A 14,318-nucleotide genomic window follows, 5' to 3' on the forward strand; every position below is an offset into this window, starting at 1 on the left:
AAACCACAGTGAGAGAGAGTCTCTCAGCTCTGTTTTAATCAGAAAGCATCCATCAGTTCAGCTATCGCTCTCTTTTCGGTGTCTGAAATATTGCAAACCATGTTTCTAAATGCTCTGTTTTTCATTTTTCAGGTCAATTAAAGTGGAGGTGTACGACTGGGACAGAGATGGCAGGTAGAGAAACACACATTTTTTTTTTTTCACACTACACATTTATGTAATATATTCTCCTATGTATGCATTTGGTACACCCTACACAAAGGCACCTCTTCTTTTTTTTTTTTTTTTTCAAATCATATTTTTTCCTTGGTAATGTAGCTGCAAAATTTTCCTCTTGCTTCCTGCGGTGCTGTCAGCTCTGCTGTAAAATGCCTGGCAGTAACAAATACTGTTCACTCCTGATCTCATAAAAAAGTTTAAATCCATCTATCCTCATCATCACAGACCGTAAGAGTCTCATTGTTGTTCTTTGTGCTTCAGTCATGATTTTATCGGGGAGTTCACCACCAGCTACAGAGAGCTCTCTCGTGGTCAGAGTCAGTTCAACGTGTACGAGGTGAGTTCATTGAAGCAGATACTGATCCATTGATCATCAGAGGCTTTATTGTATCCGGATAAAGGAGTGATTCAAGATTCATGAATTTATGATGTCAGAGAAGAAATAAAAATGGTTGTGTATGTAAGCTTATCTTTGGAAAAAAAGAGAGACTGAGAGTTTACATTACCTTGATATTCAGTGTTTTTACACAGATAAGTTTTATTATTTTTGTTGCTGTTGTTGCATTATAATTATAAAATATGTACATTATTTCAAATGTATATAATATGTTTATGTAAAAAATTTACATATGTATGTATATGTACATATATATGTATGTGTATATGTGTGACCCTGGAACACAAAATTCAATTGAAAGATTTATATATCATCTGAAAGGTCAATAAATAAGCTTTCTATTGATGTATGGTTTGTTAGAATAGGACAATATTTGGCTGATATACAACTATTTGGAAATATGTAATCTGAGGGTGCAAAAACATCTAAATATTGAGAAAATTGCCTTTAAAATTGTCCAAATGAAGTTTTTAGCAATGCATATTGCTAATCAAAAATTACGTTTTGATATATTGAAAGCATTAAATTTACAAAAAAAAATAATCAAACAAGACCTATAATAAAAGGAGAGTTGATTAATGACATAAAAGAAAAATTTATAATTTGGACCCATACAATGTATTGTTGGCTACTGCTACAAATATACGCATGCTACTTATTACTTATTAGCCCAGTGGTGGGGTGAGGGGGTGGGGAGATGTTCCACAGGAGTGTGACAGTCCCAGTGGTGTGCTGAAAGGATCTGGGGTTTCCTGGGGATTGAGTTGGACAAACAACACTAGAAGCTGCGGTGTCGGTTCAGTTAAACCTCAATCCATACAAATCACATCATCTGTGTCCTGGTTTCCAAACTGTTAGCCAGGGTTGAAGTTCTTAGCAATGCATATTACTAATCCAAAATTAAGTTTTGATATATTTATGGTAGGAAGTTTACAAAATATCTTCATGGAACATGATCTTTACTTAATATCCTATTGATTCTTGGCATAAAAGAAAAATTGATCATTTTGACCAAGACAATGTATTGTTGGCTATTGCTACAAATATACCCATGCTGTTTATGACTGGTTTTGTGGTCCAGACACACACACACACACACACAGTACAGTACACACACTCAGAGCTGGGTTACATGATTACATGATGAAAACTGTAGTTAGTAATGTAATCTGCTCATTTTAGGTGATGTATTCTGACTACTTTTTAGACAACAACAACAACTACTACTATTATTATTATTGTTATGTTTTGTTATAATGTTGATATTATTTTATATAATATTAATAATACTGTAATAATACTGTTTTAATGCTGTGCCAACCAAACCGTCAACTTGGACCAGCCATGTTGGAGCTGTTGGAGTTTTAGTTAAAGGGGTCATATGATGTTACTAAAAAGAACATTATTTTGTGTATTTGGTGTAATGAAATGTGTTTATGTGGTTTAAGGTTCAAAAAACAAATTATTTTCCACATACTGTAAATTATTGTTTCTCCGCTATGCCCCGTCTTTCTGAAACACGTTGATTTTTACAAGGCTCATCGTTCTGAAAAGCGAGGTGTGCTCTGATTGGCCAGCTATCCAGTGCATTGTGATTGGCTGAATACCTCAAGCGTGTGACAGAAATGTTACAAACACCAGAATTGTAGGCTACTCTCCCAGGAAAGAGTCCTCATCCTCTGTAAAATGTGCTGCACATATCTGAATATTTGGGTTGAACTGTTCTGGAACAGTGTTGTAAATACAACTTAACCACTGATTTCTAGTCGTGTCCTCTTTTGGAAGGCCAAACAAAGTAGTTTCCCTTTCACAACAAAACACAGCATCTCCACAACATGACGGTGGCGGCAACAGCGAGAATAAAAGTCACGCCTTCATTCTTTGCGTGAACATTTGGGCGGTGTTATGCAAATCTTCCCAAATCATGACGTAGATGTGGGGCGTGTTAGAATGAGCCTTTTTTGGAGGACATGGTTGACTCTCAACTTTTATAAAAAATATATTTTTGGAATTGAGACTTTAGTCTTTGCAACTTTACAGATCTTCTTTATGCACCAAGAGCTTGTAACACTCCAAAGAGAAAGGAAAAATTGAAATTGCATCATATGACCCCTTTAATAATGAACAAAATAATATGTTGTACATGTATTATCTAATGTTTTATCTAAGAACTTGAGTTTTCATTTGCACTGAGTTGGATTTTCTTAATATCTGTTCCATGAGAGATTCAGAGAGCAATGAAAATTGCACTATTTCAAGTCTCCCTTATTTGCTCTCTGCGATTATCACACTTTGTCTGCCGGCAAGTACAGCAGCAGCAAATGAGTGTGAGATATTGCATTTGAAGGTTTATGAAAGAGAGCAAGAAAGAAAAAAAAAAACAAGGACAATGCGTCAATGCATGACAGGGTACAAAGCGTGTGTTTATGTGAGAAAGCAGGAGAGAATAAAAGATAGCTATGTAGAGGTGAGGAGTGTGTATAATGTGTTGTGTGTGTGTGTGTGTGTATTCACCCTAGCATTAGCCCAGTGGTGGGGTGAGGGGGTGGGGAGATGTTCTACAGGAGTGTGACAGTCCCAGTGGTGTGCTGAAAGGATCTGGGGTTTCCTGGGGATTGAGTTGGACAAACAACACTAGAAGCTGCGGTGTCGGTTCAGTTAAACCTCAATCCATACAAATCACATCATATGTGTCCTGGTTTCCAAACTGTTAGCCAGGGTTGCGTATGTAACCGACCTGAACTGGATTTCTCAAAGCATCTGAACACTTAGATCAGTTGTGTCTTTGAAAGTAAGTGGAACAGAAATGATCCAGCAGCAGAGCTCTCAAACTTCTCTTCTTGTGGACAAGTAACGGGTCTAATGAGAACCATTTTCTCTCATTCTCTGTCTCTCACACACTCCCACTCTTCCTGTAAATTATGTGTCATTTCTAAATTTTCTATTTCAGGTGGTAAATCCTAAAAAGAAGCTCAAAAAGAGGAGATACATCAACTCTGGCACAGTGAGTAGTGAATTTGCCAGCCTAAAATCCTGCACCAAATCATTATTTTTGTCTTGTTTTCCAGTACAAACATTAAACATGCTAAACTTACCTTAGACGTAATACTGCATAAGATAATGAGATTTATTTTCAATATATCTTAAATTAAGTTTACATGTCTTATCACACTGTCAAATAGTTTTTCTTGGATGTTTTGAGGATGTATATATGTATTTTTTTCTTTACTAGAAAACTAGACAAAAACACTGAAAATAAAAAGCGCTTTATGCATTGCATTCACTGCATTCTTACATAGATTAATTTTGTCCAGCTGTATTCCACAAGGACTCTGAATGTCTGGATATTATTCAGATAAATTACTCGACAATCTGAGATCCAAGTCCCCTCACTGAATAGTGCTTTCTGTTTCATACTCTGATAAGGTGAGCAGTGAGGAAGTAATATTGGAGGTCCGGGTGGATAACAGTGATTGATGATCCACAAAGACTCTCCGCATTGACTGCCATGAATTGGCTTTGAGATTGTAATCAAAACACAAATGAATAGTCCATCACCTGTCCTCCTCCCAACATGGAAAGATTCTGGTTGTCTAATGACAGTACTAATGAAAAAGACTGTGTGGCCTTGACAGCTGAGAGAAGAGTTTTTGCATAATGCCATGATGGATTGTTTCATGGCAGATGTGGTTCGCTGGTGTAAACTGTCTGTTCTTTGTTGCTCAATTACCCAGGTGACACTGCTTTCATTCTCAGTGGAGGCTGAACACACGTTCCTGGACTACATCAAAGCAGGGTACGGACGAAAATACACACAATCACCCTCATGTAAGCGTATGTACTGTACAGTATTTAGACTTTTCTAAAATGCTTCTGAAATCACAGCGTCACAACATGTAATTTTTGTAAACATTCTCAGCGGATGTAGAGGTCAGAATCTTGCTGAAGCCATCAGGATGTTATCACAGTAATGGCGTCAAACAGCTCATCAAACAGCTTTGGGAAAGAGCTCCGGTAAACAAGACCTGAATAACCCCTTAAATGTTAAACTAGAACAACAAACATGGCTATTGAAGTAGTTACTGTAATCAGCATTCAGGGGTTGCCAGGTCCTCTTCAGTTTACACTGATGAAAGGCTGGCCTTGTGCACGGTTGCCAGTAGTGTGGAAGACATCTCAGAGCCGTCGACCTTTATACTGTGGCCTGATCCATTGATATGTCTGGCATTAGGAAGTATGACCTGATCCCCACTATAAATATATATCACAAAAAAATTCATAATGAATACTAAAAATGTCCTTTTCAACTTTCTATTCATCAAAGGATCCTAAAAAACATCAACAATCACAGTTTCCACAAAAATATAATAAACTGTTTTCAACATGTTTCTTGAGAACCAAATCAGAATATCAGAATTGATTAAAGATCATGAGACACATTGGCTGCTGATAATTCAGCCTTGCTGTCACAGGAATAAATTACATTTTTAAAAATGTTAAAATAGAAAACAGCTACTTTCAGTTGTAACATTTTTTTTTCATAATATTACTGTTTTTACAGTACTTTTGATCAGATAATTGCAACCTTGTTGAGAATAAGACTTCTATCAACCCCAAACATTTAAATGCTAGCTTGTACGTCTATTTATATTAAATAAAGTAATTTTAATTGTTAAATAATTAATTTTTGGGGGGTTTACAGAGAAGCAAAAAAATTTTTTATTAAGCATTTGCCTGGATGTTTCTAAAGCTTTCTTAAATTTGTTCTAGATCATTATTGTGATGTTATTGCTCCTGTTGGAGGAATCTTCATTCTTTATATCTTCATTGAATTATCAGGCAGTAGTTGGTTAAAGAAAGAAAACTGGTTTGCCAACTGTCTGTTGTGTTGAGTGAGTAATGCCTGGCTCTCTTATTCTGAAGGGTTATGGATAAGATTCAACAGTCAACATAAAATCAGATTTACCTGCGTTATCAGCTGTGATGTGTGACTACAACAGCAAGCAATTAATCTGATAACCCTGCTTAATGGTTTGAATGTTCTGCTCTCTCCACCCATTTGTGAGCCAATATTGATAAGTTCCTGTCATGGTTCCTGTCCCACAGCTAAAGATACTAGTGTGTCTCATCCTGCTGGAGACTGATATCGCCCAGTATCTCTAACTCTGTCAGTCAGGCTGTGCTGTTTAAGAGATTGAGTGAGGAAACAACATCGTTTCTAGCTCTGGTCTTGACTTTGGTGTTGTGGTATGGTGGTTGGTACAATTACTGTTTTACAATTATTGTATCGATATCTTGTGCTGTGGTACTTCATAACACAATTGTTCAGTTTTAATCCACCCCACAAAAACTTTAAAATTGATAAAAAAAAAAACAAAAAAAAAACAGTTGTGAGGATTATGTGTAAAACACCACACCATGGTTGTATTTATTTGATTAAAAAAAACAGTAAAAACTGTCAGATTGTGAAATATTATTACAATTAAAAACAATTGTTTTCTGTTTTAATATATTTTATAATGTAATTTATTCCTGTGTAGTCGAAGCTGAAATTTCAGCATCATTACTCCAGTCTTCAGTGTCACATGATCTTTCAGAAACCATTCTAATAAGCTGATTTGCTGCTCAAGAAACATGTGGTGCAGTTTTGTAAAAACTGTGATACATTTGTGATACATTTGATGAATATAAGTTTCAGAATAACAGCTGTAACATTATGAATGTCTTAACTGTCACTTGTGACCAAGTTAATGCATCCCTGCTGAATAATAGTATTATTTCTTTATGAAAATGACATTTTGCAGACTCCAAAAATTTGAATGGTACTCTGTCTTAAGACTGTTTAGATATATTTACCGGAAAACAAGACAAAAATTTATAATATATATATATGTGTTTTACAGTTAAAGATATTGGTGATTTAACATATTTTTATATGTATCTACACTCTCAGAAAAAAAGGTACAATTTAGGCACTAATATGTTTGCTTTAGGGATAAGTAAGGTACAAAGGTGTACTTTTTCAAAGGTACCACTCCAGTGACAGCTTTTGCACCTGAGAGTGTTGGGTTTAAAATAAATGTGGCAAAAGCCTAAAAATAAAAAACAGAGAGGCAGAGTAATAAAGCAAGCGAGAGTGTAAACAGTCTATGATCTGTGACTATCCAAAGACATGGCTGACCTTTCACACTGGAGTAATCTATATCGCCCTGACATCACCATGTGTGCCACGTTCAGTTCACACCGTCTCAGATCACTCTGTCCACACTCAAACTGCTTTCTGTCAGGTTTTCGCCTTTGTTATTTTTCTCCATCAGACTCTGACCTTTAATATTGATGCTGAAAGCAGACCTTTGTATGGATTTCCCATTGCTACACGTTTCATTCACTTTCCTCTTTACAAAGAGGACTATATATAACCCTATTTCGTTCTTAAATCATCATATCCTGGTTCAGAGAGTGAGATGGATTCTCTTTTTACTGCTGCGAATGAGTGAAAAAAATCATGTCTTAAGAGAGAAGTTAATTATAGTGCAGGTCATAAAGGTAGCTCTCAGAGTTAATGTAAAATTTAAAACCTTTTCTGAGGACCTTATTAAATGTTTAATCATGTTTTTGAAAAGAAACGGACTGCATGGAAGATCTTCTTTCTAGACTAGTTAATCACATTTACATTAAGCTCTTAAACTAGAAACAAACTAGACACAAATGAGATGATGGTTGACAAAAGTAGAAATAAAATAGATTCAATTTTTGGAGTAGTATAGCTCAGATTATTTACTCTTGGAAGAATTTGTTGAGAAATCTTTGACTTCTGAGCAGTTAAACTGAACACAGTTTGTGATATTGTTGAGGTCTCCTCTGAAACCCTAAAGGATAAGATTATGGGGACTCTTTCTTAGGAGTGAAACCTGAGAAACAGTCTCCATTGATCTCCATTATTTTGATTGATCTATATCATTGCTGTCTAGGTGAAATCATTAAGATTAGATTTGTGATTCATTTCCAGTGGGAGATACAGTATAAAGGAACACAAGTACCTTTTCATGGAAATGTGATGCTTTTGTTCTTTCTTCTTCTTCTTATTTTTTTCAACTTATCTTAGTAAAGCACTTTTTATAGGTGATTAGGTCTTTAGAGGTCTCTTGAACTCATCAGATTGCACTTCATCCTGAGCCAGAGTGAGATATTGAGTAAAATGTCATTGAAGAACTCATGAGGGGAATCTAGCTTTAGAAAGACACAAGACACTCATAACCATACAGTGAGGAAATACAAAACTACCGCATTGCAGAGATGTGTGAGTTCCTGGATCAAGTTACACATTAGTACATTTACAAAATATATTTATATAAAAAAACTGTCAGGGCTTTTTGCATTCATTGGATCAAAAATGTTAATTTATCATGAATGTAAAACGCATCTGTCTGCACTGTTGCTAATGTGACAGTCACAATCTCATCATTCTATATCATTCTATTCTAGCTGGGGTTTTTTCACTCCTATAGATGACATTCAGAATTCCAGCATTAAGATAAATGTTCTTCATATAAAAGCTCCGGTCCAAAAGCTCTCGGAGGTTTCTTGTCTCCACCAAAGGAGCTGTTGAGGTTCCCGGTATAATGCAGATTAATGCACCAGCCCCGGCTTTGTGCCTGGAGATATCAGTGATAATCAAAAAAAAAAAAAAAAAAAAACTTAGAGATAGACGGAAAAAAAGGAATGAAGATAAAAGAGCATAAACAGTGCTTGTTAATCACTATTGTGCTGCTCCCCCCTCCTTCCTGTTTATATTGTGCTGAGTTAAATAATTATAATAAAGGCTGGTGAAAAGGATTCAGTTTTTTGGTCCTTACCCAAGGTCTTTGCATAAACACAATACCCTTGTGTTGCATATGAATATGATTTGGCCCGGATCATTGGATGTTTAAAATACATAATTACTCTCTGCTGACCCATCACTGATGAATCAGCTCTTAGGAAAACATCTCGCTGCAGGGGTTGTGTATGAATGACAGCTGTAGCCGCATGTTGATTAGGGCCTTCTTTGAAATGTTTTCCCCCCATTTTGTTTTTGTGTTTACCCACTTGCATCATAGGATGGTTTCTTTGTGTGTGTGCAAATGTTTCATAAATATTCACTGACTTCATACTCCATGTTTTCCGACATTCTCGTCCAGAGCTCATTTCTCATTTGCACCGAGAGCAGAGTTCATGCTGAAAGGGGAAAGCCATTGAGATTCAGATGTTAGATGTCATTATGGTATTTTTCAGTGCTTCAGAGGTTATCTGTACAAGTGTTCTGTACTCCCATCAGCAGCAGAAAAACTTGTTTGTTCTCGTATAATCAGTTCAGTTGTGCAGGTGTTCAGATCGTTTTCTGTGGGCTCAGTGCTTTCTGTTAATTTAAAGGGAGATAAAGAGAAAAACAAAAGCAAACTAAACAAAAACACTGGTTATCCAAGTAGATGTTTTATGGTCATGTAAAAATGCCAGTATTAGAATCTGTAACAGATTTTTTTTAAAATCACAATAAATACTGTACCAAAGCAGTTTTGCAAAGAATAACGCTTTCTGAGTGAGACAAAATCTGGGACCTATATGTATGCTTTCATGTTTATGCTTATTTATTTGTATTTATGTGTTTATATTTATTATTGTTTTTTTATTATTGTATTATTGCATGCTATTTTATCTATATGAGATATGATGATGATCTGTATGAGACAGGAAAGTTTAAGGAAAACAGAACTGTGACATTTTTATTTATCTGTGCCATGGGAGCATTGCTTTAATTCCAATTAAATTAAACTTGAACCTGGAATAAACTGAAAAAGGTGAAAATGAACAACAACAATAATAATACTAATAAATATTTTTATTCCATTTTTTAAATGTACATTTTTATTAAAAATCATACAAATATTTCATACTTTCATCCAGTTTGTTAAAAATATATTTTGTGACTAAAACGTATTAAATGACAAATTAAATTTTAAAAATATGCAATTTTTACTTGTAGGTTTTGGACCCCACTGTATATAATACACTGATATACATTATAACATTTCTTTGGATTGCTTGAACGAAATTGTAATTCAAAGGGCTGTTATTTAAAAGACATGTCCCTGCACTGTGCTCGGATGCCCATTGAACTCTAGCTATCAGAATCAGTGGGTAATCACTGGCTCCATACTGTGTCTAGTGAATGTACTGTCCTCCAGCCAGTCTCTCTGCACGATAAGCATCAGTAATCCAGAACTAAGCTGGAGTTCCCACTGATTTCAGTATAGAAACAGAGTTGTGAGCAAATCTGTGATGTTTGGCGGTTTTGTATGTGGAAGTCTTCCTCCACTGCTGTTCTGAGACCAGTTTCACTGTTGCCCTAATTAAAAAAAATGAGGAAAAAGAAGTGGGTTTACACAGATGTTGGATTTGCCCACCAGGCTGAGTTGAGTGTGAGGAACGTCTGGCTGCTGAGCGGGAGGTTGGCTGTCTGCCTGTCAGGTGAGAGAGACAACACAATGCAGGGCTGGGGATGGTAATTACACCAACCTCTCGAACAGCGGGAGTGGAAACATTGGAGTGTTTTCAAGCTGGAAATGTGATCTGTGCCACAGTTTGGGGTGAATCAGGATCCATCACCTTTGTTGAGCCTCACTGTCAGGTTCTCACATCTGTAATGTGTGAAAATGTTGGCTTATATCGAAAAGCTTTCATTTGATATTCTTACCTTCTCCTCTTTCTCTCTCTCTCTCTAGCACTCAGATCCATTTCACAGTGGCCATTGATTTCACTGCGTCCAATGGTAAGGACTGTTTTTTTTTCAGTGTTGATTGGATTTGTTCTCTGTGCTGTTGACCAACAGATCAGAATCAGATTTTGCCTTAATTTATGATTTGTCTCTCTCTTTAAACTCTAGGGAACCCTTCTCAGTCTACCTCCCTGCATTACATGAACCCCTATCAGATGAACGCGTATGCCATGGCGTTGAAGGCCGTGGGCGAGATCATTCAGGACTATGACAGCGATAAGATGTTTCCTGCATTGGGCTTTGGAGCCAAACTTCCTCCCGATGGCCGGGTTTCCCATGAATTTCCCCTGGTACCTGTTACCTAGATATGTTTTTCAGACACTCTGAATAATGTTGCTTTGTGAAATTTAATGTGTGAGGGTATGTATGGTTGTTTTGAAGTATTTATTTAGTTGTTTGCACATATGTTGATGATATTGTAATTAGTAATGCTCGGTTAAATCTGTTTAATGTGTAAATAAGGCTCTCCTGACACTCCTGCTCATTAACGTTACCCAAGCATTCATGATGTGTGTGTGCCAAACCCTCATCTCGTCGAGCATTTTGAGTCTCTTAATTAGTTTTCGCTCGCTCTTTCTCTTTTAGTCCTCCGTCAGCTACTCCTCCTTCCACCTCTTTTTCCCTGTGCTGGAACTTAGGATCATGACTTTTCATTTTCATTCTTGCTGCTTCACTTTTCAAGTATCACTGTCCTTAGAGCATGAATAATTATCTAATGATGAATCATAAAATACTGAACAGATTCTGAGATCCCTAAGGGCGACACACTAGAGAAAGTTTTGATGGTACGTTTGAAGAATATTAATGTGCAAAATTGGTTTTTAGTATGCAGAAAGAACCAGTTTTTGGTTGCGGCTTAAGATGCACCATCGCCATTGAAATCAATTGATTCGCAGTTAAATTCACTGATGTGTCACAAATTCTATTTCATGAATACTCTATACTCTAGAGTTTTATATTCAAATGAATAATGACAGATATTTTGGGAAATGTAAAGTATTATGATAATTCTAGTGTGCTGAGTTGGCCTTGACAGTAGAGGCATAGTGTTAACTGTTCTCTGGTGTTCTCTTTGAAATGGTAATGTAGATAACCCATACTGCAATGGGATGGAGGGCATCCTAGAGGCTTACCATGAGAGTCTGAAGACTGTCCAGCTCTACGGACCCACCAATTTTGCTCCTATCATCAACCATGTAGCAAGGTAAGAAAAATGCAGTTTCGCTCAAAGGAGCATGCTGGCAGAGTTGAAAAGTTATCCTGTGTAAACCAGTACTGAGATTAATTTCTATACTCAAATGAATAGAAAATGCTCCTATTAAAATCATCGTCTTCGCTCAGTCAAACAAAAATGTTTGTCATGACAGACTTTATTTTGAGTTTTTCCTTTACAATTTTGGAAAAACAAAAGATCACATTTTCACCTGGTGTTTTGGGACTCATTGGCTAAAATGTCATAGCCAGAGTTGACATCTTAAATATTAGAAAAACAGGAGCTCATTAAAAAAAACTGATGATCTTTTAGAGATGTAAAAGTGTGGTCACATTTACTATTGTTTGGTGAATTTTAAAGGCCAAATATAGTCAGTTCAATAGGAATCTGTGCAATCTGGAATTTGGCTTGAGGGCGAAAGATTCTCCCACACAGATTACACATCGTGTTCAAGTTGGTCACGCAAATGTATCACTGTAATCACTAACAGTGTCACTAATGTGTCCTTACATTTAAGCTCACTGTTTAGGGTGCCATATGGTTTGCATATTCTTCAGGCTGTACTGTTGTATGAAGGAAAGTTTTCACCTTAGAGTAAAAAATAAAACTAGTAACTATCAGATAAATATAATAAATAAAACCATATTGTGACATGTGAAGTCGCAACTGTGAGAAACAGACAAATGTCACTGAGAAAGAGAAACAAATGAAATATTTAGTCACTGTTGTGAGAAACAAAGTAACGAGAGGTATAGCAATGTAATTTTGTAACAAAGTATAAACTGTGAGAAAAAACAGTTGAGAAAGATATAAATTAAAATATAAACTGATTAATTGTGAGATGTAAAGTCGCAGTTATGAGAATCAAAGTTGAAATAGTCAAAACTAACAATTATGACAAACTCACAACTGAGTAATAAAATCACAATTATGTGCATCAAAGTGACAATTGTGAGCTATAAAGTCGCAATTATGCGAAACAAAGTCGTAGCTGTGAGGAATAAAATAATAATTACAAAAAGTCGCACTTGACTTCTGTTTTGTATTCTAAGGCAGACACAGGCTTCTGTACTCACGAACACTGTAGCAAATGTAATAATGATTGTACATATTGTCAAAATTAACATGTAGATGATTTAACAAGCATAAAGTATTTGTTTCATGTTGCTGTGACCGTGTGCGGACCTCCGAGAGACCAGATCTCCTGTCATAGCTTCTGTAAAGTGTTTTGCATCACAAAGAGCATTATGGGATTTTGATGAAGGCAGAAGAGCTGTGTCAATAGCACAGGGACATCCCAGAGCAAATATATATATGCATGAGGCTCAGCGCTGAATACTAAGTGTTCACTGAGGATGCTCATTCTTTCATTATTCATCCGCCGTGTTAAAACAAACAATCAACGGTACCAGCATGAAGAGATTTTCATATCTGGGTTATGGTTCATTTGGGTGATTTGGATCATGATGGTTTCTGCTAATATGTTTGTTAATGTGAAAATGTGATTGTGTGTGTGTGTTTGGACACAGGTATGCTGCAGCAGTTCAAGACGGCTCGCAGTATTTTGTGCTTCTCATCATCACAGATGGTGTGATATCAGATATGGCTCAGACTAAAGAAGCCATCGTCAATGTGAGTTATCCTTGACCTTTCTCTGTCTCTCGCCTACTGTCCTCAAAAACTGTTTACATCATCATATTCTGGTGCAACACTGCATCACAAGTGCCCCCCAGGCAAAGTCGAAGAAGAGTTAAGGTGCTTTTTGGGTCTTCCGGAGGTCCTCTCCGCACCTAATGGGATTCGCCTGTCTCCGTTGCTATAGTTACCCAGCAGACTGGATTTAAAGGGAATTTGCGACTGTTTAGTCACATTATTAAAACAGCCACACCTTCCTTTTAAGATCTTGCCTGCTGCTCTGTCTCTTCTTCACCCTCTACCAAGGATGCTTTGTTCTTCGGTCACACGGTAACATTTCTGCACTGACTGATATGGGTTCATGCACTTTGAATGACTGAACACTTTCTGCGCGTTATGCGTTTTTATGACTTGAGTGATTTTTATTGAAGTCCGCTATGGAAATTCCACCCTTGTGCTCTTTTCTGTGTTTAAAAAAAAAAAACTGATTAGATAAAAATGAGCACTTTGAAGTGTTTCTCATATCACTCTCTCACTCTGACTGCTGATTCTCTGCACTCACAGTGAATTGGCCTCTTATATGTATTCTAGCTGAAGTAGCTGAAATGAAATGTAGGTTCATTCCATGGACTGAATGGTCATTGGTTTTTGTCATCACTAATTTTGACCATTGGAGTTTTTCGAACAAGAATAATTACTATAAAATAACATTTTATTATATCATTTATTTTGTCTTGTTTCCCAATAAAAATATCTAAACATCTTTAAATAAATAAACTTGAGAAGCAAAGGTAATTTTTACCTTTTTATAAGTAACTTATATCTATATTATTATAGAGCAATTGAGGTTAAATGTTTTCATAAACAAAAATCTGCTACACTGTAAATATTTTAATCAGTATTTCTGTCTTGTTTTACAGTGAATAAAATATATACATTTTTTAAAAACATGTAAATAAAACAAGGATTATTGGAGAATGTATTACAAGAAAATATTATTTCAGTGTCTCTACTTCAAAATTTCACATTTAATTCATGTT

General features: G+C 36.1%; 1 protein-coding gene across 1 annotated transcript in view; it reads left to right on the plus strand.

Annotated features, from left to right (window-relative positions):
- Positions 1-14,318, plus strand: part of LOC109109433 (copine-5-like) — a 51,610-nt gene that overhangs the window by 27,721 nt on the left and 9,571 nt on the right. Inside the window, exons 5-12 of the mRNA XM_042729712.1 lie at positions 133-174; positions 481-556; positions 3,567-3,620; positions 4,351-4,412; positions 10,378-10,424; positions 10,539-10,720; positions 11,507-11,634; positions 13,173-13,275. Of these exons, the coding sequence (XP_042585646.1) occupies positions 133-174; positions 481-556; positions 3,567-3,620; positions 4,351-4,412; positions 10,378-10,424; positions 10,539-10,720; positions 11,507-11,634; positions 13,173-13,275 (694 nt within the window). The remainder of the gene's footprint in view (positions 1-132; positions 175-480; positions 557-3,566; positions 3,621-4,350; positions 4,413-10,377; positions 10,425-10,538; positions 10,721-11,506; positions 11,635-13,172; positions 13,276-14,318) is intronic.

Source organism: Cyprinus carpio, chromosome B8 (genome assembly GCF_018340385.1).
Source record: "Cyprinus carpio isolate SPL01 chromosome B8, ASM1834038v1, whole genome shotgun sequence".
Lineage (NCBI taxonomy): Eukaryota > Metazoa > Chordata > Actinopteri > Cypriniformes > Cyprinidae > Cyprinus > Cyprinus carpio.